This window comes from Geotrypetes seraphini, chromosome 12, assembly GCF_902459505.1.
Source record: "Geotrypetes seraphini chromosome 12, aGeoSer1.1, whole genome shotgun sequence".
NCBI lineage: Eukaryota > Metazoa > Chordata > Amphibia > Gymnophiona > Dermophiidae > Geotrypetes > Geotrypetes seraphini.
The window spans coordinates 22,307,813-22,333,299 of record NC_047095.1 but is presented as its reverse complement, the minus strand read 5'-3'; the positions used below and the strand labels follow the sequence as shown (position 1 = coordinate 22,333,299).

General features: G+C 43.0%; 1 protein-coding gene across 1 annotated transcript; it reads left to right on the top strand.

Annotated features, from left to right (window-relative positions):
- On the top strand, nt 1-24,278 carry DR1 (down-regulator of transcription 1). Its single transcript, XM_033916378.1, has 3 exons — nt 1-755; nt 19,625-19,788; nt 23,845-24,278. Exons 1-3 carry the CDS (start codon nt 536-538, stop codon nt 23,989-23,991), a joined length of 531 nt encoding a protein of 176 aa, XP_033772269.1. The 5' UTR covers nt 1-535; the 3' UTR covers nt 23,992-24,278.
- Nucleotides 24,279-25,487: the final 1,209 nt, after the last annotated feature.

Below are 25,487 nucleotides of genomic sequence, written 5' to 3'. Positions count from 1 at the left end.
GAAGTGGAAAGTCCGACCCACTGGCGGCACTAGCACACTTCCGGTGAGGTCGGAAGCTGGCAGAAAAGGCAGAACGTGTGCTGAGAGTTGGAACTGCGGACGTCTACAGATGAATTAGAGAATCACAACAACGGCGGCGGTTATTCCTTGATTTCTTTTAATGTGCCTTACCTTTCAGCGGGGAGGCGGGCGAAGGACAGATATGCTGGCGGCTGCAACGTCTTCTTGCAGAAGGATTTTGTAGGCCGGTGCCGCCTGCTGAGAAAGCGCTTTAGAAGGAAAGGGCGAGTCAGTTTTCCCTTTCACTGCTCCCTGCTCTCCCCTTCTTTTTCTTTTTTTTTTTTACAACTCACCCAAGCCTCGGTTGCATTGTTTTTATGTTGTTTGCAGCCCCCAAGCTCGAGTCCTAAAGCACAGGCTGAGTGCTCAAAGCGGCGGTTCTCCCCTCCTTGGTTAGATCCGACTTGTCCAGGACTTGTTTCTCTCTGCTTTTTAGCATTTGGGGCTTTTTTTTTTTTTAAAGGTCTTCGGAGCTATGGCTTCATCGTCCCGAAACGACGATGATCTCACCATCCCGCGGGCTGCTATCAATAAGATGATAAAAGAAACTTTGCCTAACGTTCGGGTGGCGAATGACGCTAGAGAGTTGGTGGTAAATTGTTGCACTGAGTTTATCCACCTCATTTCATCGGAAGCGAACGAGATCTGTAACAAGTCGGAAAAGAAAACCATCTCCCCTGAGCACGTAATTCAGGGTGAGCTCCCAGCTGTTTACATGGCATTGATCACTTTTGTTTTCGCCGGTCTCTTGCAGTGGAATGACCTTTATGTAGGAGGTTGTGAGAATCAGGGTCTAAGGGTATTAAATGGAGGGGATATTTGGGATATCTTAATGCATCTTTAAATTGCCGTTTCGTTGCGCTTCCAGGACTTCGGTAAACAAGTTGTACACTTATGTAGTATGTATATATTTACTGGGGTTTAATAACTGCCTTTATGAAATCTTTATCTAAAGTCTTATGTTTGACTGAATTGGCGTTTGTCATCTTCAGTTTAGTACAGGATTTATTTTTAACATTTATTTTAGTCTTTCTAGGGAAAAAAAATTGTTAGTGTTTACTTTATGTGCACACTTATGTCTTAACCCATTCTAACTTACTATCCCCTTTTACAAATACATGCTGTAAAAGTCCTGAAGTCCTCTAAATCTCTATGGGCTTCGGGGCAGTTACTACAGCAGCCTGCGCTAGCAGGCTTTGCAAAAGAGGGGGTTAAAATACATATATTCAGGATAGCTATTTATGTATAAAAACTACCCCCCCTTTTAAAAAGCTGCATTAGGCATTTGTATCACCGGCTGTGGTGATATTTGCTCCGACACTCATAGGAACCCATTATTTTAAACTTTGTTTTAATCTATTGTAAACTGCCTAGACATAATGATAGGCAGGATATCAAATACTTAATAAACTTGAAACTTATGAGCATTGGAGCTAATACCGTTGTGGCTGGCAATAAAAAAGCCTAATACGGCTTCATAAAAGGAGCCCTAAAAAAGGAAATGCTTCCCCAAAATCTTTTCCACAATTAAACGAATGGATCTAGTTCAGAAAAAAAAAAATCACATTGTATGGCTTTGCAGTTTTGTGTTGTTATTGTTGTTTTGTAAATTGACACTTTCAGATTAGGTCTTCAGAAGCCAGGATTTTGTTTTTAAGAACATAAAAATGAGCCAAATAGTCTTACTGGGCTAAACCAGTGATCCATCTAGCCCAGTATTTCATGTTCAATGTGGCCAATCTAGGTCACAAGTGCCTGGCAAACCCCAAATAGTAGCAGTGTTCCATGCTACCTATTCGGGGCAAGCAATGCATGTTTGTTTCAATAGCAGACTATGAACTTTTCCTCCAGGAACTTGTCCAAGCCTTTTTTTTAACCAGCTACCTTAATCACTCATACTACATCCTCTGGCAATGTGTTCTAGAGCAGTGGTTCCCATCCCTGTCCTGGAGGACCACCAGACCAATCAGGTTTTCAGGATAGCCCTAATGCATGGAGCAGATTTACATGCCTCTCACTTCCATTATATGCAAATCTCTCTCATGCATATTCATTAGGGCTAGCCTGAAAACCCGATTGGCTTGGTGGTCCTCCAGGACAAGGTTGGGAACCAGTGTTCTAGAGCTTAACTATTTTGAGTGAATAAATATTTCCTCCTATTGGGTTTAAAAGTACAGTATCTCCCTGTAACTTTGAATGTCCCCTAATCTTTATCATTTTTGATGGTGTAAAAAATTGATTTACTTGTTTATATTTTGGAGGAGGTACTATGATAGTGCCACAGGTTTCACTCTGTCCCTTTGCTGAAACACAGCATTTATGGTGTCTTTCTATATCTTATCATATATTTCTAAATTTAGTATTTCATGTAAAACTTAAAATGTTACAAAAGTCTTAACGTATAAGTATGCAATTTTTCTTTAACTAAAGAACTTCAAGAACAATGGAGGGCAGCTCAAAAGAAACAAGCTACTCTTGCTGTAAGTGGTGGATGCCTTGAATTATCAGCCCACAAAATAGAACCCAAAAATGTATAGGGAGGAAAAATATATAACTGCTGCAAAACCTCCCCAACCCCAAGAAAACCAACTGACAAGGGGGAGAGACAAGAAGAAACCTCAATCTAAATTAATCAGCAAATTGCACATAGTGTGAAACAGGAGAACCCTCAGTAACACAGCCACCCACTAAGGGAAAGGCTGTCACCGGCTGACACTCAGAAAGAGTGTAAACTGTGAAACATCCCCGGGTTCTTCCTGTGAGTGAGAATAAATCAAGTGCACCCCCAAAAAGTGCTACGTGTGAAAAAAGATTCTAGAAATCAAAAAAACACACTATGAGGTTAAGAAATTCTTGTCTCTACTCCTTGCCAGGGGGGCCAAACAAGGAAGGAAAGTGTCCAAATCTGTCCAAATCAGAACCAAGCCAGTCAATAAATGGAAGTACTTAGCTTCTTTAGACTGTAGAACAGCCAGCCGATGTGTAACATCATCCGTCCAACGGGACTCCGTTTCGGGGGTGCACACCCCCTTCCTCAGGAACAACTGGACTGTAATAAGACTGGTGATTCCTCCGGCGTGGCTTGGAAAGTAAGGCAGAAAATGGCCACACGTAGCACTTTTTTCACACGTAGCACTTTTTGGGGGTGCACTTGATTTATTCTCACTCACAGGAAGAACCCGGGGATGTTTCACAGTTTACACTCTTTCTGAGTGTCAGCCGGTGACAGCCTTTCCCTTAGTGGGTGGCTGTGTTACTGAGGGTTCTCCTGTTTCACACTATGTGCAATTTGCTGATTAATTTAGATTGAGGTTTCTTCTTGTCTCTCCCCCTTGTCAGTTGGTTTTCTTGGGGTTGGGGAGGTTTTGCAGCAGTTGAATTATCAGCCAGCAGAAGTAGAAACCAATTCTGTAACGTAATTAAATATGCTTGAGACAAATTCAAAGAACAGTGGCAAGAAGAAAGTTAAAGGCTAGGTAAAAGAATTTGATGAGGCCTTTTATTGTACGACAGAAGTACAAAAGTGTATGCTCATCTGTCTGGAAGAATAGAGGACTCAAGGAAGACAGATATGCAGACATGGATAAGGATAAAAAGTTGCAGGCAGACTTGTGGTAGAGAGAGATCCTTGGAGCAGTATAAGCAGGGATTAGCAAGATGACTGAGGCCTAGATTCTCAAAACTTTAACGCCATTGCTAAACTATTTTCCAGCGGTTTAGCCTGTATGCAGTTTAGCGACAGATTATCAAAAGGGATTATCTCCCTCTTTAGCAAGGATTCTAACATTCTCCAACACTGAAACATAAATGGGCTCTTCAACATTGAAATTAGCCTTCTGGTGGATTCTTAAAAAAATGCTGAGCCATTTTTAAAAACCGGTGTTGGCTTTTGGTGGCTAAAAAAAATGACTGGCCAAGGGGTGCTGGTCAGTGTCAAGACTGCTATAAACCCCTGTGTTGTGATGCAGCGGGAGAGATGCCCATTCTCTCCGCTGCATCACAACACTCCTTCCCGGTATCAGCGGCGGCAAACACCACCCTCCTCCCGGAACGGCAGCGACACCTCCCCCTGCAGCGGGAAAGATGCCAACACTCCTGCTGCACTAAAATCCCTGCCGCGTGATCTGACCTGACACCCCCCCCCTGCAGTGGGAGAGATGCCCACACTCTCTCGCTGCACTAAAATCCCCAACCTAACCCAACCCCTCCCCCTAGTGGGAGAGATGCCCACTCTCCCCTGCTGGCAAGTATCCCCCTCCCCCTTACTTCAAAGTTGAAGAGCCGTAAGGGCGCGGACCCACTCCTCCCAGCTGCTTGCATCTAAATGAGAATTCCTCTCCCCGATGCATCTTGGAAAGGGGCCTTAAACAACTTGGGCCAATCAGAGCTTCAGTCACTTCCCCGGATGCATCGGGAAGGGGCCTAAAGTTCTGATTGGCCCGGACACCTAAAGCCCCTCGGTGATTGAGATTTCAGATCTTAAGCTTTTTCCATACAGCTCTGATCATGCTCCCTCTGATCATCTTGTGTTTGGACCCTTGAAGGATGCTTTGACAGAACGAAGATTTGGAAGCAATGACAAGGTCAAAGAAGTGATGCTTTCCTAGCTAAAGGCACAACAAAAAAAGGGTTTTTTGTTTTTTTTTTAATGGAAAAAAAAAGGTTGGTGCAATGGTGCGAGAGAGGTATGTTGAAAAGGAGGGTAATTACATAGAAAAATAACATATAATTTGTATCTCTAACTTAGAAACATAGAAACATGATGGCAGATAAAGGCCAATGGCCCATCTAGTCTGCCCACCTGCAGTAACCATTATCTCTTTCTCTCTCTCAGAGATCCCACGTGCCTATCCCAGGCCCTCTTGAATTCAGACACAGTCTCTGTTTCCACCACCTCTTCCGGGAGATTGTTCCATGCATCTACCACCTTTTCTGAAAAAAAAAAAGTATTTCCTCAGATTATGCTTCCTCAGATTAGAACTTCATTCTATGCCTTCGCATTGCAATTTCCTTTCAAATGAAAGAGACTTGACTCATGTACATTTATATTATGTAGGTATTTAAATGTCTTTATCACATCTCCCCTCTCCCGCCTTTCCTCCAAAGTATACAGATTGAGAACTTAAGTCTGTCCTGATACGCCTTATCACAAAGACCACACACCATTTTACCATCCTTCCTCTGGACCAACTCTATCCTTTTTATATCTTTTTGAAGGTGCGACCTTCAAAATATTGTACACAATATTCTAAATGAGGTCTCACCAGAGTCTTATACAGAAGCATCAATACCTCCTTTTTCCTACTGGCCATACCTCTCCCTTTTCAACCTGTTTGGCCACCTTAAGATCATCACATACAATCACACCCAAGTCCCGCTCTTCCATCTTGCACATAAGTTCTTTACCCCCTAAACTGTACCGTTCCCTCTGGTTTTTGTAGCCCAAATGCATGACCTTGCATTTATTAGCATTAAATTTTATCTGCCAAATTTCAGATCATTCTTCAAGCTTCGCCAGGTCTTTCTTCATATTATTCACACCATCCAGCATTTCTACTCTGTTGCAGACTTTGGTATCATCCGCAAAGAGGCAAATCTTACCCACCAACCCTTCAGCAATATCATTTATAAGAATGTTAAAAAGAAGAGGCCCAAGAACAGAACCTTGAAGCACACCACTTTCCTCAGAGTGATCTCCATTGATTTCTACCCTCTGTCGCCTTCCACTCAACCAGTTCCTGACCCAGCCCATCACTTTGGGACCCATCCCAAGGGCACTCAGTTTATTTATTAGATGTCTGTGTGGAACACTATATGTCAAAGGCTTTGCTAAAATCTAAATACACCAGATCCAGCGCACATCCTCTAGCCAGTTCTCTGGTCACCCAGTCAAAGAAATTGATCAGATTTGTCTGACAAGACCTACCTCTAGTGAATCCACAGGATTCCAGGAACTTGACCATTCTCTGTTTTAAAAGCATTTCCATTAATTTGCTTACCACAAAAGTCAGACTTACCGGCCTGTAATTCCCTGCTTCTTCCTTACTTCCACTTTTATGGAGAGGGACCACATCCGCCCTTCTCCAATCCTCTGGTACTACTCCCAACTATAGAGACTCGTTAAAAAAGTCAGTCAGCATCTTTAGATGGCCACATCGCTTTGTCTAACTTTTATTTTAGCTAGCTCCTCACAAACATAAATATATCTCAAAATATTCAATTTGCCGTTACTTTATGAAATACTCTCGTACATTGCCTGCCTATGATGTATCACATTCAGTATAAAGTTCTGATATTGTTTGTGTCAGGCTGCCCCATGGTATTTTGCTAAGTGATAGCTATATACACTATTTCATCAATTGAGATCTCACAGTGACAGATGACTTTTTTTTTTTTTGTACTAGCTTTGAATATAACTCATGAGGAAATGTCAGCATGCCCTTTTCTTTGGCAGGCCCAATACTATGGAATAAGATCCCAGAGCGTATTTAATTCTCTACGACTTTGCAATAGGTTAAGAGAGTTTTAAAAACTAATTTGTTTTTACAGCCTTTTTCCAATGCTTTAATGATTGTGACTAGTAAACTAGACAGTTTCCTATATCACTTTTTGAAGAAAAGGATCTCTAAATGTGTGCAAAAAGTGTAGTGTTTCCCTTTAGATCTCTATCTTTATAAAACATAGTTCCTTGGTCTTTATTACAAGTTTCCTATTTCAGGATAATTTTAGATTATGTGTAGTACTCGTGTTTTGTATGTTTTTCTTGTTTCAAGCCACTTAAGGCCAGATTCTATGAGGCGCCTAATTTAATTACCCAAACCACCTTAATAGATTTAATTATGAGCTTTAACAAGCTCATAATTGGAAAAATAATTTAATTGGCCGATAGGCGCCTACCTAATTCTATAAAAGTTATGTTCCTAACACCTAAGTGGGCATGTTAGGGGATAGAGACAGACCTACTACTATTATTAATTATCTCTAGAGTGCTACCAGATGGTTTTGACTCTGACCTCTCATTTTCTACGCACATCCAACAAACTGCTAAAGCCTGTTGCTTCTATCTCTACAACATTGCCAAAATTCGCCCCTTCCTCTCTGAGCACACTACCCGGACCCTTGTCCACACTTAACCTCATGCTTAGACTACTGTGATTTACTTCTAACAGGTCTCTTGCTGAACTGCCTCTCCCCCTGCAAATCAAAGAGCATTCAATTGCATAGTAGATCAGTGGGGGTGTCCCACATTCAATCTCATGGCAACTGGCCAACAAGAAAGCAAATTGGTTCTTCAGTCGGTGTCACGTGGCTAGCAGTGCAGGCCTGGATGATCTGGTTCAGCCTGGCCACGGGGAGGTCTATTGGGTCTTCCCTCCGTTGCCCATGATAGGGCATCTGTTGAGATGGATAATGGCCCTTGGAGGTCCGGTGATCTTAGTCGCACCGATTGGCCAAGGCGGCAGTGGGTTGCTGATTTGGTTCAGCTCCAGGTTTGGGTGCTCTAGCTATCTTGTCATTCTTGCCTCCTCATGCAGGGTCCAATTGCGCTGCAGGACCGGACCGCTTTGGTTTTACGGCTTTTTTTTCTGCCTCAAAACCCCTCATTTTGCCTAGGGATCATCTGCAAAGGAAGCCCCAAACCATTCTATCCCTAATACCTGTACTTCTTGTGCAGATTTACTGGCTGAGGAGAAGCCATGCTTCACGTGTTGCGGGGTGTGGGAGGAAGGGGCGGGAGCTTCGGGCTCAGCTTCTCTTCAATCCTCCAGGGCATTAAAACCCCAAAAAGCGCAATCTGTGAGAAAGAGATACCGTTCAGAGGCCACACGCAATGAGGGGGGTGAAAGAGTTCAAGTTTCTATTAAATTTGATATACTGCTTATTGAAGCCTAAGTGATTTCCCTACAAATTTTACAAGAATAAAAAATAGGGGAGGCGCACAGGGATTATTAAAAACTATGGACAAATGTGTGGTGGCAGAAGAGGTCTTACTTCTCCAGTCTTGGTTTGTGCAGGAGTCCTTGGGACTTCTGATGCAAGGCTTTTCTGATTTTGTCAGTCTTTGTGGAAAGCATACTTAATGGACCTGGGATGCGCTGTGCTGCCTGGGAGCACGCCAGCTCCACCTCAGGGATATTTATGTCCCAAGCAGGTGTTTCTGCCTCATACCTTTCAGAGCAGAACTGGAAGGACTGGAACTCCCTTTCCTTGCCTTTGTTATCACTAGCTCCACTATGTCCTCCAGAAACACTTCCAGTTTGCAGCGCTTCCTTTCAGTTTGGACATGCCTCCAAATACCTTTATCAAGGATGATGGTGGTTGTAGTAGTGGCTCACCTACACAGGATGGGCATACAGATGCATCCTTACTTGGACAATTGGATAATCAGAGCCCCTTCACGATGGGAAGGTGAGCATACTGTACAGCAGGTGGTGGATTTCCTGCAGAGACTTGACTGAATAGTCAACTTTCAAAAGAATTGGCTTTAGCCAACTCAATGCTTGGAATATCTGGCAACCCGCTTTGGCACAGTGCAGGGCTATGTCTTTCTTCCAGAGCCACGCAAACAGAAGTTGAGGAAGCAGATTTTAAAGATTCTGGTCTTACCAAGTCCCATGACCTGACATTACCTTCAGGTGCTGGGCTCGATGGCTGCCTCCCTCGAAGTTGTCCTCTGGGCGAGAGCACTTATTCAGCTACTCAGGACTCTCTTCTCTCTAGGTGATGACTGCAAAAGCACTCTCTACAGATACAGCTCCCCTGGTCTTTGGGGGCAAAAAGCAGCTTACATTAGTGGCTCTAGGAAGATGACTTATCGAGGAGCATGCCTCTCAGAATCAACTCATGGGTGACTCTCATGAATGCCAGCCTGAGCGGGAGGGGGGGGGTTCCTCCCGCTCCAGGGCAAATAGACTCCATCAGAAAGCAAGTAGTCTATAAATCATCTAGAACTGAAAGCCATTTGCTTGGCATTCCTGACAGGGAAGGCAGACGGGGTATTTTCAGACAATACCACAGCAGTTGCTTATGTAAACAAACAAGAAGGCACAGAAACAATCCCCTATGTCTGGAGGCACAGATATTGTTCCAAAGGGCAGATTTTCATGTATAGGCTCTCTCAGCTGCCCACATCTAGGCCGATTTTTCTCAGCAGGCATACTCTGGATCCAGGGAAGTGGTCTCTGTCCAAGAGGGCATTCACCCTCATTATGCAGTGCTGATGGAAGACTGCAAATGGATCTCTTGGTCACAGCTAAGAATGCAAATGCAGATCGCTTCTACAGTCGAAGAGCCGGGAAGCGCAGGGCTGGATGCCCTCATTCATCCTTGGACCACCGAGCTCCTGCTAGATATGTTTCTCCCATGGAACATGGTAGGCCAGATCATCTGCAGGATAGCAAGCCACCAGGGGCTGGTGATCTTGGTGGCTCCAGATTGGCCCCGTCAGCCTTGGTATGTGGGTCATTCTAATGTACCTAGGGCAATGGGGGGGGATTAAGTGACTTGCCCAGGGTCACAAGATGCAGCGTGGATTTGAACCCACAATCTCAGGGTACTGAGGCTGTAGCTTTAACCACTGTGCCACACACTCCCAAATACAAGTCCCAAAAAGCAAGATCTTACACAATCGAAGGCACTTTCACTCTTATAAGCAGCAATTGGTGCAGAAGTTACAACCTTCAGACAATGCAACATGACAAAATGACCAGGTGTTCCTCAAATGGCTCCCGAGATCACCAGACATTACTTTTTCCTTTGGAAGTATGTGAAAGACAAGTGTACCTACCTTCATTACCTTCAACTATGGATGATCTGCAGGAATGCATCATTGAAGCTATAAACACAATCATGCCGGATATGCTTTGGAGAGTCTGGTCCGAGCTCGATTTATCGCATCGGTTTGCCGAGTAACAGGTGGGGCATACATCGAGTGTATATAATCAACAGATACCATATGGAACTTTATGAGTTGATGAAACTGTAGCCTCAAAGATGAAAGAAAATTCCAATAAATTTTGGTTTTGTAACCATTTAAAATCAAGGAGTGTTTTTGTGGGCATCCTGTATTACCTTGGCTGAAGGTCTTCAACTAGACTTGTCACTAATCTTAGTTAAAAACAATGTTGCATCATTTGAAACTCTTTTCACTTGAACTGTCATTTCATTGATTGGCAAAAAATGGTGATTTTCTTTTGCTTCTGCTAGAGCAGTGTGTCACAAACTGTTTACCGTAGCAAGATTCTGGGTGTACTGCGTCCTGTAAGCAGTCAACCGGCGCCTCTTCTCCTCTCCACACCCATAGTCATTTCAGGATTATCAAGCTCAGGGCCCTGTCTGGAGGGCCTCTGTGCATGCGAGGTTGTTGATGTGATGATATCACGCATGCGCATGACATCATCGCATGCCCGGAGGCCCAGAGTTTATTGTGCCAGGGCTTGAAAAAGTTTGCAAGACACTGTGTTAGAGTATGGCCAGGATAAAACAATTGCAGACTGTACAAAACACAGCCCTCAGACTGATCTATACATTAAGTAAATATGATCACATCACTACAGTGTGCCTAGGCACACACTTGCTCCCAATGCAAGCATGAATCTTATTCTGATTCTGTTGTTTACTATTCAGATCCACGAATGGCACTACCCCTACCTACCTGAACGATTGCCTTATCCAGAACAATATAACCAGGCCAAGGAGAACTCAAACTCCATTCACTCACCCCCTCCCTCCAATCAAAGGCACAGAAAGCAAGAAGATATACGACGAACTACTAGCAACTCAAGCAGTGAAACTATACCACCATCTCGCCCACATTCTATTAACGCCTGATTACAAAACCTTCGAAAGAGAAATATAGACCCTGCTGTTCAGAAACTTTGTCAAGACTAACTAACTAATGCCATGCCTAAGCATCCCTCATTTCAATCCGTGACAAAGTTTTGTAATTAGTACCTGATCCTGTAATTCTCCTGGAAATGTCCATCTTACCTCTTTTGTAATCCGCCTAGAACTGCGAGGTTAAGGTGGAATAAAAGTTGCTAATGTAATGTAATCTTTCCTCTTGCAATGTTCTTTCTTGTTCAATTTGCTCTTTGCTGATGAAAGCAAATTTAACTCCATGAATACTTTCTTTTTATTCTTTATTCATTTTACATCTTACAACAAGTGTATCATAAAATAACATTTGAACTTATACAATATCACTTGATTCTCTATCAATTTAACTTAAATCATAATATTTAAACCCTCCCTCCCAACCCTACTAATTCATATGTAGTACATATATCATAATATATTATATATTCTGTCCTATTAATCTAGTGTCAAAACAATTTTTATTGGCATTGAAAAAGCGCCATACACAATGATAAAGCTGAAACCAAAACAATTCTCCCAACCCCCAAACCCTCCCCCCCAACAGCCCCCCCCCTCAACAACAATCCACAGAGAACAAAAAGAGAGAAGAAGGGCACGCAAGACAATCACAACCAACCACTAGAAAAGCGCCCGGGAATTTGGACTCTGATAATCCCCGGGCCACATGTACTGCACGGCCCCCCCCCCCCCCCCAAAGGCTCCTAGAGCCTAAAATAACCCCTCCCAACCTCCCGGTTCCTCCCCCCCACGAACATCCACTTCCAGTAGAGATGAAATAAAATTTAAAAAACCAACCTCAACAACAAACCCAAAGATCTAAGAACAGCGCAACTCATTCAAGAGCAGACTGCGCCCCCTGGGATGGAGGAGCTGTAGATAGGGATCCCAGAGCCTCAAGTATCTCTGCCCCCCCTTCCTAGAACCCTTTGCATCTCTGGCTTCCCAACAGGCCAATTGATGCACATCACCCCTCCAAAGCCAAAACCCTGGAGGCTCAGGAGAAATCCAAAATTTCAAAATACCCTTCCGAGCCACCAAGGCTAGCTTCCGGCATAACAATTTACGCAATCCACCCTTCGACCCATACGCCCCAGCCAAATCCAACACCAGCTGATCCGGAGAGCCCTCCAAAGCTAACCCCAGCCTGGTACGCATAAACTGTAAAATCTCCCGCCAATAGGATTGTATGACCGAGCACCCCCAGAACATATGGCCAAAGGTCCCGTCACCCAACCCACATTTAATACACAACGGCAACCCAGCACCCCCACAATAATAATACTGCTGAGGCGTAAGATAAGCCCTAAAAACCACCTGATAGTAGCATTCCTGCAGGGGCGCACTATGGGTCAGGGCGGGAACCCCCACTATTTGCGCAACAATATCCCACTCCTGTAAAGGCATTTGCAAGTCCTTTTCCCAGCTTTTACGATAAACACTCACATCCTTACATGTTTCCACCTTCCCCAAACCCTTATAAAGCATCCACCCTCCGGGGTATTGTGGGGGCGATCAAAAAAAAAAGCGTTAACTCTGCCGTATGCGCTAAATACACAGCGGCCCCGACGGAGCTTCAGCCCCGAGCGACCGGCCGCATCAGTGACATCACTTCCCCCCCTGTCCTATTAATCTTTTTTTTTTTTTTAATATCTTAATCTAATCATTTAATATCAAATCAGAAATCCCACCCCCCCATACTTTGCAATTATACCTATTAGGGAAAAATGATAATCCAATAATTACTCATTACAATATTCTATTAATGGCCTCCAAACCTCCTGAAAGTTATGAAAATTACCTTTCTGCAAGGCTAACATTCTTTCCATCTTGTACATATGACATAATGAATTCCACCAAAAACTATAATTTAATCTATTCCAATTTTTCCAATTAAATGTAATCTTCTGAATGGCAACTCCTGTCATAATAAGTAATAGCTTATTATTCTTTGCAGAAATTTGACTTTTCTTCCTCATTGACATTCCAAATAATATAGTATCATAGGATAGAGCCACAGGATTTTCCAACAAACAATTTATTTGGCCCCAAATCGATTTCCAAAAAGCCAAAATGAATGAACAGTAGAACAATAAATGATCTAAAGTCTCCGCTTCGAGATGACAATGGCAACTTCTATTAGACTTAGAGCTATCTAATTTTTGTAAACGAACAGGGGTCCAGAAAGCTTGGTGCAACAGAAAAAACCAAGTTTGTCTCATAGATGCCGACATTGTACAACTCATCCTCCAAGACCAAATTCGTGGCCATTGAGATGCAGTAATTTGATGCTTAATCTCAATGCTCCAAATGTCTCTAAGACTAGTTTTTGGTTTTTTATCCATAAATCCAGATATCAATTTATACCACTGTGAGCGGCCTGGTGTCCCAGGAAGTCCACCTTAAAACACAAGAACACTAGGCTATATTGATTATTAAGATTTTTCCATTCAGGGAACCCTGCCTGAATGGCCTGCTTCAGTTGCAACCATCTATAACTTTGCAAAAGTTAAAAAGATGTTTAGGCGTGAGAATCTGGCATTCAAGTGAATGCTGCGGGCTTGCTCTAGTTGCAGTGTCTTTTCCGCACTTCATTTAAACAGAGGCTGCAACCATATTGCTGACATTGTGAAAGCTACCGAAACGGAACTCTCGTTGATACCCCGACTCTCTGAAGAAGAATGTTTTGAAACGCAAATTCACATTGGGAGGGGTGAAACTGATTCAAAAAAAGATAAGTGGCAAAATAATAATAATATGGATCATGGTATAAATAAAATATTTGATATTTAAGATAAAAAAGAAGAAAAAATATGGATCAATGAAGATAAGGAATGTGATTACAGGTGTTATATACCCTGAGGATCCTATTGAAAAAAATAATCACTGTTGAATTGAGTATATGACTGGATTGAAGGTTGTGGAAATGTGATATTGGGGTACCAGTCTATTGATTAGCTTAGCGATTTGATGTTGATTTTTCATTGAGCATACAGCTTTTGTCCTAGTTGAGCATATTTTGTGCACTCATATTTTTCAGCCTTTTTTTCAAATATTCATCTTCTTCTAAAACAGTCTTCCTTAGCAACAGCAGCAGATGAATCCAGAGACCAATGGGATAGCCCACGTCTACCAGCAGGCAGAGATAGAGAAACTGATTAACAGGTGGTCCTATTGGCTGGCACTCCTCCTGTATCTCCAGTATGCTCTACCTCCCAGCAGGTGATGGTCGCTATTCAACTAGCTCCTGGATTCTGGCTGTGTCTGGAATCTTATTTCTTCTGTTGAGGTTTTCTCTTCAGTGAGACAGGGGTGTCCGGCTGAACGGTGCCGGCTTTAGGGGTTACACCTGGGCCCCCCCCCCCCAGGTCCCAGCCTCACCTTCTCTCCAGTGATAGAGGGTCTGACTGGGTCTCTATATGTATGTATATTTTTCTTCTTTCCCTTAATTAAAAAAAAAAAAAAAAAAAAGAGACCACAGGGAATATATACAATGTCTGCCCTGCTAGTGCTGAGCAACCAGCAATAACCGGCTTCAACCAGCACTTGCTGTCCTCTGCAAGCCCTGACTCAGAGCTTATTGTGAGTATGTTTTGGTTAGGCTTCTTGTTCACTGCAGGTTCGTTAGTCGCGGGTGCATGTTTGTGAGGGAGCCTTTCCTCTATGGGTTCCGGCGTCATGGGTGAGTGATTTTGCTGTGAGCAATTTTATTTCTAGCCGCATAAGTTGTGAGGCCAGGTTTTGGGTGGTGTTCAATGCCTAACTCCTTTCGGCACAGGAGTGTCTCTTGGCTGTGGGGAGCTCCGGGTATGTGTTTACCGGAGCATGAAGGAGCAGTTATTTCCCGTGCTTCTTTCTTACGCTGTCGGCAGTGCTGCAGCGTTCAAGCACTTTTTCCCCTGAGCTGTTTTTTACTTCACTTTTGCGGCGGCCTAGGTTGGCAGGGTAGTGCATGTTTGCTGAGGGAGCTCTGGGTTTGTATTTACCGGAGCGTGGAAGGAACGGTTATTTCCCGTGCGCGGGAGCCGTACACTTATTTTCCTACGCTGTTGGCGGTGCCACAGCGTTTGAACGGTTCTCCTCCAGGCTGTTTTTTCCTCCACTTTGGCGGTGGTCTGTTTGTTCGTGTTGGCCGCATTACAATAGTGTTGAAACTGTGGCTATAGGGTTTGTTTTCTCCCGAGTGCTGCTTCTCATTTCATATGCGTTCTGCTGGCATGGGGGCCCATCTTGAACGGCCTGAGGACGTTTCAGGGGGTGTTTTCACTCAGTGCTCCTCGGTTTCGGATGGTCTCTGACCTGGAGCGGCAGGAGGCTCATTGTAGCACGAATTTCTCATTGCCAGCAGAGTACCCAGCAGCGTTGCAGTGTGTGGGCTATTATTTCACAAGACCTCCCTTTTGTTTGTGTTCCACGCGTTGGAGGTTGTGCAGCCCCATTTTGCTTTGATGCAGCACTTGGGAGCTTGGTGAGTGTTTGTTTGATGTGCTTCTCATAACTTGGGGGTCGTGCTTATTAGGCCTGAGAGCGTATTGGAGGGAGACTTCAGTTTATGCTCCACTGCTCAGTTCAGCTTTTCTCTGCACAGGGTGGCCAGAAGGTGCATTGCTGCAGGTTGCTGTTAACAGCTAGAGATTACCTGGTTCTTGGTGCGGGTTTCTCTTTCTTTGTCTCAGGATCTCCCTAAAGAGAGCATATACATACTTGAATGTTTTCTTTTCGGCTCTCTGTGCAGTGCTTTGTGTGTGTGGTAGTGTTATAGAAATAATTTCCGGTTCTGGTGTTGTGATAATCTATTGGGGCGCAGTTTGGGAGCACGGTGGCGTTTCTCTTTTTCGTATGGGCAGGGCTGACAGTGGAGCCTCTATGGTGCACAGCCTGTTGCACGAGATTTTACCACCGCCATTTTTTTCATGGCAGGTGCTAAACAGAATTGGCAGGCAGCGTTCTGTTTCTGGCCTTGGGTAAGTCACTTACTTTTATAAGCCCGACTCCTTGTCTGCCTCAGTTAATGAAACAATACGTGTTTCGCTCACATTGCATGGAGTTAGTACTGTTTTCATGGTTCCAGTATGCTCATCTTTCCCTGGCGAGCCTTGATTTTTCTTAGGAGAGTTTCTTTCTTATAGATCCTATAGTGCTCCTCCTGCTATTCCCTGACCTTCGGCACTTCGTTCTGAGGGGATCTTGACTTCTTCCACTGACTCTTCAGGCTTTCTCTTGAGGGGGAAGACGCTATATTGTCAGGTCAGGGGACTGTGAACTTTTTTTTTTTCAGGATGCTTGCAACTTTGCATTCTCCTCAGGTTTCCGCTTCGTTCTTGAAGTTTCTATGTTTTGTATTTCACTTTTAAGTGTTACTGGTCCTCAGGGCAATTCTTGTAGTTCTTCAGGGGGCATTGGGCAGACTGGTTTCTCAGGGTTACACATTTCTGCAGAAAAACTGGGAGACTATTTACATTTTCCTATGGACTCCGAATCGGCACTTGGTATGCTTGCCTCTCTTGGAGCAGCGCTTTTGATTTTGCCTCATGCCATTTCGCCTACCCCAGGCTTTAGAAAACGAGGACAGTGGTACCGTTTTGGCACTACCAGGCGATTCACCTACTTTCTTCTTGACTGGCTGCTTGATTTGGACGGCGTCCAGTCACGCCATTTGTCTGCCATGAAAGGGGTGGTTTCTTTTCATCCGTTCTTTGGACGTGACTCTTCGAATTTGCACGGGTCTCTTTTCTCCTGTACTATTTATAGGTATATCGGGAAGCTGTTTTTCTTCATATAGGAGAGAAATGTGTTTCTTCCCTGGGACTAGGGCGATGGGTCACAGTCTAAGGTTTGCATTCTTCTTCGGTCACCTTGTCCAAGAGTATGGGATTCTGTACAGGTTCTGGGATCCATGTTGCTGACTCCACTGAGAACTTCGGCTTGCTTTCCTATTGTAACGCTGCAGCAGTCGCTTTTGTTCCGGTGGTTCCCATTATTTGGTGGGCTCCTCAAGCGTTGCTCTGTATGCTTTGGTGGCTCAGTGTGATTTCTCTTTTCAAAGGCATGCCTCGGTCTTTGCTGGACTGGCTCCTGATCACCAAACATCCCGGGCTGGCGGGATGGAGGGCTCTGTGTCTTCCATCCTCAGATCCACGAGTCTGGTCTTTGGAGGCGACTCAGTGCTTGTTCATTCTTCTACTCTGGAGCATGGTCAGGTTACCGTTTCTGGAGCTTCAGACCATTCTTCCGGTATGACGCTGCAGGTCTTTTCAGTCAGTATTATGATGGTGATATTTCTCTACAGCCTGGGCAGTGAGTGATGTACTCAATTGGCAGATAACATCCTAGTTCTACTTTAGTGGGTGGACACTCTTCTTCCTCTTCTGTTGGCAGCTCATGTTACGGGTCAGGAAAAGAGTTTGGATAGACTTTCTCTCCGCGAAACCTGAGCATGGCCCATTTATTGTATGTGATGGTGTGCAGCACTGTGTGTGCTCTAGAAAGTGTAAAGGTTAGTAACAGTAAAATCTTCTATTTATTGGATATTGTGAACTTTGGCTCAGGTATTCCAGCTCTTTGTATGGAAGTGAGATCTCCTGGAACTAGACCTCATGGCCTCGTCTCGAAATTTTCAGCTTCCTAGCTTCTTCGGGATACACAGGGAGTGGGAGTCAGAGGGGGTTGCAGCGTGGCTTCTTTCTCGCCTCTGGTTTCTCTTTTTTTCAGTGTTTTCCCCTGGCTGATGCTGACTTGGATTGGTCATCTCCCGCTCGCTTTCAGGGTGCAGTATTTGAAGAATCTCTAGTTTGGCTGCGCCATCCTTGCTATGCGGATCTGATGATTTTTTCGAGAGCCGGACTATTGAGTTTCCTGGTTTTTCCGGATTTGCTCCCCTAGGGTCCGATCAACCTGGATATTCATACTATTTTGGTAGTACAGCTTAGCTTTTGAAAAGTCTTGGCTGATGTGTAAGGGTTATGCGATGCAGGTTGTTTCTTCTCTTATCCAGACGATACAGACGTCTTCAACTGTGGCGTCTGCTTCCTTTTGGAGGTTTTTCCTTTCTTGGGTACAACTCAACAATTGCACCCTTCCAGGATTCATTTTTGTAACAAGTGTATTGCCAAGGGCTTGGCGTTCAGTTCCCTTCAGCTTCAAGGTATCTTGCTCTTCGCTTACTTCTCAGCTTCACGTAGTTCAGTTCCTAAACGGAATACAATATATTTGTACACCTTTTGGAAAGCCCTGTCCGGCATATAGTCTTACGGTACTTCTTCGCAGTTTACCGAAGACTTCATTTCTTCCTTGTCTTTTGGGACGCTGAAGGGCTGTGCCGTTGAAAACGGGGTTTCTTGTGGCCCTGGCTTCAGCTCGGCGGTTTTCTGAGTTGCAGGCCTTGTTCAGCGGGGCTTTCTATTTCTGATTTACAAACTCGGGGGGGGGGGGGGGTGTTCGGTTCGGTCGGTACCTCCATTTCTTTCTTTTATGCTGCTCTCACTTTTCCTTCCTTCTTCCTGGGAGACGAAGTGAGGAGGCATTCTTTTATTCACTGCATTTTTTAAAAGTGCGTCGCGTTCTCCGAGAGCTAGATTTCTAATGACTGGTGGTTGTTTAGATCACCTTTTTGTATTTTTAAAGGGGCGCCTCAAACGTATGGTGGCATCCAAAGCTCGATGGGTCCGGGAGGATGTTATTTACGCTTGCTTGATGGCAGGGAAGCATGTGGCGAGAGAACTTCATGACTTTTCTGCCAGAGCGATGGCTACTTCTTGGACTCGGTCCAGAGGTTTTTTCCTTGGAGGAGTTTTGTCTCACGGCTACTTGGTCTTCCGAGAGTGCGCATGCGGTGAATGCGTTTAGTGCTTTGGTTGTTGCAGAGACGGCGTTTGCTTCCCACCCAGATTGAGGATTGCTTTGCTACATCCCATTGGTCTCTGGATTCATCTGCTGCTGTTACTAAGAAAGGAAAAATTATGTTCTTACCTGTTAATTTTCTTTCCTTTAGACGCAGCAGATGAATCCAGAGCCCCACCCTTTCTGGATATTGTCTGTCAGTTTTTTCTTGTGCAACTTTTGCAGTTTGTTATTGTTGATGATTGTATTCTGTATTATTGTCTTTTGAGATTTGTTATGGGAAAGATGTTTTTTACATGCTATGCCTCTTGATGGTTACGGATGCTTGGGCAAGGAGCTATACTGGAGATACAGGAGGAGTGCCAGCCAATAGGACCAGGTTACGGATGCTTGGGCAAGGAGCTATACTGGAGATACAGGAGGAGTGCCAGCCAATAGGACCACCTGTTAATCAGTTTCTCTATCTCCGCCTGCTGGTAAATGTGGGCTATCCCATTGGTCTCTGGATTCATCTGCTGCATCTAAAGGAAAGAAAATTAATAGATAAGAACATAATTTTTCCATCTAGATAGAAATGAGCTAATAGTTGGAGCCAGTGTCTCCAGGAGAGTGGTTTTAATTCTAAAATACTACTTTGAAGTGGGGGGGGGGGGTTTCAGGGAGGGGCACAGACATTCTATGACTCCTTGAAAATACTACTGTTGGCAAACTATTACACGTAATAACTGTTTGGCACAGCATCTGATACCTATTAAAGCATCTTCTGTTGTTTAGAATAATTTTATCGGTTAGATTGATTTAGATTTTTATAGGAAGCTTGGCATTTTATCAAATTTCCTTATTTTTCCAGCACTGGAAAGTTTGGGATTTGGCTCCTATATCAGTGAGGTAAAAGAGGTCTTACAAGAATGCAAAACCGTAGCACTAAAAAGAAGAAAAGCAAGTTCCCGCCTGGAAAACCTCGGCATTCCAGAAGAAGAATTATTACGACAGCAGCAGGAGTTAATTGCAAAAGTGAGTATTGCCTACAAGAAAAGAATAGATAGGTACCTTGCATTACAAGTCATTCAGCTACAGCATTTCATGTACTAGCCCAGTGGTCTTCATTGCAAGGCCCACGAGCTAATGGTAGTCCTCCAAGACCTCTGTGGTAGCCCACAGAGCCTGTGAAGAATATCATCCTCCCCCCATCAGGATCCGGCACATTTTGTTTCCAGCACTGCAGTCCAGCACTCTTCGTGCCACATTCAGCATGAATGAAGTAAACACGCTGACTTTGGCGGCCCCAAAAGTTTTCCCTCTACTACAGCTTTCTGTCCCGCAATAGGAAGCTGTAGCAGAGGGAAAGTTTCCTGGGCCGCCGAAGGCAGCGTGTTTACTTCATGCAGTCTGGGGCCTGAAGAGTGCAGGACTGCAGTGCTGGAAACAAAATGTGCCAAATCCCGATGGGGGAGGAGGAGAAGAAGATGCCAGATCTCTGTAGGAAGAAAGATACAGAGGAGAGGGAGAAGTTGGTGCACATGGATGGAGAGGAAGGGAAGAAATGGGGAAAAGTGGACAAATTGAGACGGAAACAGAAGGTCCTGGAAACAGTTAAGAGCAAAGGCAGAGCAACCAGAGCCTGGGAAAAGATGATTAGAAAAATAAAATTACTGCATATAAACTGACCCTGATATAAACCAAGGTGACTTTAAAGAGTTCTCTCGAATATAAACTGGGGGGGAGGGGGGTTAATATTCAACTGCAGTGCCTTACTTTGCCCTGCCAGACTCTGCACCCTGTTCCCCTCTCTCTCGCTGCTCTTTATCCAGCACCCTTACTCACCCTGCCCTGCCAGTTTCTGCACGCAGCCCCCTCCCTCCCGATGCTTTGCAGGCTTTTACCTGGGACAGAAGGCTGGAGAGTCCCTCCTGACCCGGCTATCGCTGGACCACTAGGTCTCACAGCAGGCCCTGCAGAGGCCTGCAAACAGGTTCGGAAGGTGGGGCTGGTCTGCGCTGACCCGAATATAAACGAAACCCCCATTTTTGGGCCATTTTTTTGGCCCAAAAAGTTTGGTTTATATTCGAGTATATATGGTACCAGATGATAAAGGTAGGAATAGCACATTGGGAAGAATAACCCAAATCACAGTTACCAGATGCTAGGGTCCACCTTAGGGGTAAAGCTCAAGAAAAGGATCTGGGTGTCATTGTAGACAAAAAGATGAAACCTTTCGCCCAATGTGCGGCGGTGGCCAAAAAAGCGAACAAGATGGATTTATGAAAAAAGGAATGGTTAACAAGACTAAGAATGTTATAATGCTTCTTTAAGGCTCCATGGTGCAACCTCACCTGGAGTATTGTGTTCAATTCTGGTCATTGGCCACCGTGAGAATGGGTTACTGGACATGATGGACTGTTGACCTGACCCAGTAAGGCTTTTCTTATGTTCTTATAGGAAGAATGATAATATTTTCAATTCAGTGATTGAAATATATCAGTTTTGTGAATTTACATCTGCCATCTATATTTTGCACTATTCAGAAATAAATAAATTTGTCTCTATTTCTCTGGTGGTGTAGTGTATGCAGAGTCTGGCATCATGGGTTTCAGTTGTGTATATTAGAACTAATTTGTGGCCCTGTATTTGCTTAGGCCAAGGCCAGGTGTTCTGGTCGAGAAGCGCTATTGGCATCTTGGCCCCAAGTAGGAAGATATTTGTCAGCTCTCCTTCAGCCCTTTTGGACCCAAAATGATCCTTGCTTAAAAATTAATGATCCCACCCCCCTCTGAAGTTACTTCCTGATTTTGAGGGATGGGTTAGAGACTAGCAGAGCATATAGTGATTTAGCAAGAGGGAAGGCCCCTGCGGTGTGTGGCTTTGTTATTGCCAACCATTTTAGCAGGACCGGAACAGGATTGAAGGCAGGGCTGCTCACAATCTGTAAGCGCCACTGATTCTTCACTCCCTCCTCCTGACAAACAGCATGGAGGACAGCCACGGCCGCAAGTAGAAGGAATCGGCTGCCTGCCTCACATGTTGGGCCTACCGCTGACCCATGACTGTTGGAAGAAGCAAAGGGTAAAAGGTGATGGGAAGAGATCTTGGATGTAGGTGGAGGGAGAGAGAGAAAGAGAGATGAGGTGCTGGAAGAAAGAGGGAATAGGATATACTTGATGGAGGGTGCAAGACAGATACTGGTTAGAAGAGTTAAAATAAAGGGGGAAAGAGAATGCTGGACGGGGAGTGAGAGGGAAGAGTTATTTTTTTTTTAAATTCTTTATTTATTTTAAAATTGACAAACAAGTGATTAATATAAAAACATTACATTACTAAAAAAAATATACAGCACTTGACATTCTTATACATAGAATCCATTAAAATAGAAATTATAACCCTTTTTCCCCTACCCAACAGGTTATAAAATAAATTGGAGTAAGTTTGAAATTCTTCCTTTAAATGTGTATTGTTTTAAAGGATAGTTTGATTCTTTTCCATTTGTATGGAAAGAAGATGGCTTAAAGTATTTAGGTATTATGATTAAAAATAATTTAGACAATACAGTTAGAAAGGGAAGAGTTATAAAAAAAACCCCCAAAACTGGAGAAATAGAGGCAAATAGAGACGCAGAAAAATAAATGGAGGAAAACTGAAAGGAAAAGGTTAGTCGGAGAAGGATGTAGGAGAGGAAGTGAAGACAGGAATGAGAGAAGAGGCAGATAGACTGCAGACCCTAAAAAAAAATTAAGAAAAGACAGAAGAAAGCAGAAACTGGGATAAATATGAATAAAATGACCAGAAAACAAAGGTAGAAAAAATAATTTTATTTTTAATTTCATGAACAGAAAATGGAGTTTTACTGCAAATTTGCACTGCTCTCTTTTTATATTCCAAAGTGTAGAGTGCTGTTTCTCTTTCTCTGGTGTTGAACTGCCTATGGCTTCTTGAGGTTTAAGTTTGATTTTTATCTCCATTTATTTAAGTTTGTGGTTGCTTGCAGTTGCGTTTTTCTATGTAGGGGCCTTGTTGTGAATGTTAGCTTTGGGATATATGCATCTTAGATATTTATATTATGTTTAGTGACTTACACTAGAGCTGATGGGGAGGGAGGATGAACAGTCTTTATAGATTGACACAGCACGATAACCCAAATCTCTAACCTTGGTTTATATTCAAGTTGACCTTTTTCTCCCTTTTTTGGGAGGGGAAAAAAAGGATACCTCCGTTTATATTTGATGTATACAACCCTCTCCCCTCACAATATGCTTTGCTCCTTTTTACTGTGAATGATCCTCGGTCCTCTCTCCTCCGAGCAGTATACTATGGATGTACTATTATGCATGTACCTCTGCTATATATACAATGTACCGTTATTCCTGTACCCCAATCTTTGTGAATATACTACTGTAACCCATTCTGGGCTCCTGGGTAGGATGGGATATAAAATTGAAATAAATAAATATTTGAGTATATATTGTACTTGTTACAGAGCAGAACAGAATTTGACTGTCGGTTTGATTCCCAATATCCCCCTGCTTTAGAAATAACTGAGAGAGCATGGCACAGCCCTCTGGGAAGGAGGCGGAGTTAAAAGATGTGTGACATCTTTCTGCAGCAACTTGCAGGTTGAGGGATAAAATCCTACTGATCAGGACTGCTAGACACATTTACAAGGAAGAAGATTATCGAGATAAAGTTATTATTATTATTAGGATCTTATTTTTGTATACCGCAATACCACAAACAGTTCAGAGCGGTTCACAATGCAAGAGACTGTACATACACAGCGAAGATACAATGCAAGGGAATGTACTATGCAGTTAAGAGCAGTTTACAATGCAGGGGATTGTATATATTCAGCATGGGTGTTTATATAGCGAAGATACAATGCAGATTTACAATGCAAGAGTCTGTATATATACAGCGGAGATATTTATACAGTGAAAATACAGTGCGAGAGACTTATAGAACGGATACGATGCGAGAGACTGTACAATCTTTCTTTGCTGCTGATTTACACAAAGTTCATTTTGAAAAGGTTTTTTTTAAGCAATGTGTATTGCTGACTGTATTCTCATATACTTTCAGGCAAAACAGCAGCAAGTAGAATTAGCCCAGCAGGAGTGGCTCCAAATGCAGCAAGCTGCCCAACAAGCACAGCTCGCAGCTGCCTCAGCCAGTGCCTCCAATCAAGCAGGGTCTTCTCAGGATGAAGAGGATGAAGATGATATCTGAAAATTGCCAACTGGGTTTTTATCACCTCTGCACAATGAAAAATCAATTGAATGCTTACCTGTCATTATTTTATATGCATCTTGGTGGACTGGCAATTGGTATTCTAGGACTGTCTGCCGTTAAGTCTCAGCTGTCGTGTGCTGTGCATGTCAAAAAACTGTTTCCTTTGAACTGTTGAAGGTTGAAGGTTTAGTGTCATATGAATAGAGAATTTTTAATGGCCTTTATGGAAATTTTAGATAGAAATTCATTTATTTGATCAATAAACAGTGTTACAATTACCTACAGCTTTATAAAGTAAAGTGAGATTTATACAAATAAAATCTAAAGCATATTTACATTTCACTTTTAACTAAAATATAAAATCTTACATAAATAATTTTAATTGCCTTTTGGGGGGTATGAGTCGGGATGGCTAGTAGATATTTGATTATGTTAATTAGAAACTAAAAATTCTGCTTGGTATCATTTAAATTCTCCACTTTCTGAATTCTTGTTTTTAAAAATGAGCATGTATTGAGTTACTTACAGTTTGAGAATTTAAAAGGCAGAAATTTAAAACCAAATTGAGTAAGTGTTGTTCAAAATCATTCTTTGTTTATGGGTGAAAAGTTTTTATTATGGGTCTATTAGTCTTGAGTGAAGCAAAGGAAAGAAAAGTTTCAAAAAGGGAACAGCTGAGAAAATTGACACACATTTGTTGAGTCTAGTTTAATGTTGAAAGTGTTGATGGTGTTACTTGCAGTCCAACCATGTTCATGCTTTTCAAGTAAGCAAATGGAATTTGATGAGACAAAATAGATTTAACTGGGAATAAACCAGTATTCTAAGAATTTTCCCAGTAAGAAAATTATATGTATAAAAATAAAGGTTAAACACCTTTTTTGTTTTTTTGGGGGTTTTTGTTTTTTTTAATAGAAACCTAGTTAGTTTCCCATCATAGCTTTATTATTATTGTGAATGTGCTACAAGTTGCTTATAAAATGATGTAAAATGGCATTCACAAGTCTGTGAATTAAAAGGGGGGGGTACTGTACAGTTTTAGTTGATTATGAAAGCATCTTCTGTAACTCAACTATACCATTCACTTGGAATGACAAATGAGAAAATGGCCTGCATTGGTGTAAAGCACAGTATTTAGGCTTTGAAAATCAATTGGTTTCTTAAAGAAATGTAAGAAATTTTCTCATTTGCCATGCTTTTATGTAGGGTTGACAAAGAATTTTCTCTTGTATTACTGTAAATGGACCAAAAGTAGAAGTAACTTACATCAAAGTATGCTTGTGGAGGCGGATATTTTTAGTATTTTTTTATTTTGTAGTAGTAAAGGTTCTGAAGACGTCTGAATGCTGAATTTCCTTCTGTGTAATCAATCGATGGCAGGCTGGAGGCTTTTCAACCAGTACATTGACACTGGATTAGCCAGGCTTGATGATGCAACATTCAGCTGTGCTTTCATTATGCTAGTGTGCTGTATCTGCTACATTAAATAGGTT

What these genes read in the sequence shown, in the direction of transcription:
- DR1 (XM_033916378.1), top strand. Translation starts at nt 536, where the DNA reads ATGGCTTCATCGTCCCGAAACGACGATGATCTCACCATCCCGCGGGCT. An exon ending in CCCTGAGCACGTAATTCAGG is followed by an intron (nt 756 to 19,624) that starts GTGAGCTCCCAG and finishes TTATTTTTCCAG; the next exon opens with CACTGGAAAGTTTGGGATTT. An exon ending in AGCAGGAGTTAATTGCAAAA is followed by an intron (nt 19,789 to 23,844) that starts GTGAGTATTGCC and finishes ATATACTTTCAG; the next exon opens with GCAAAACAGCAGCAAGTAGA.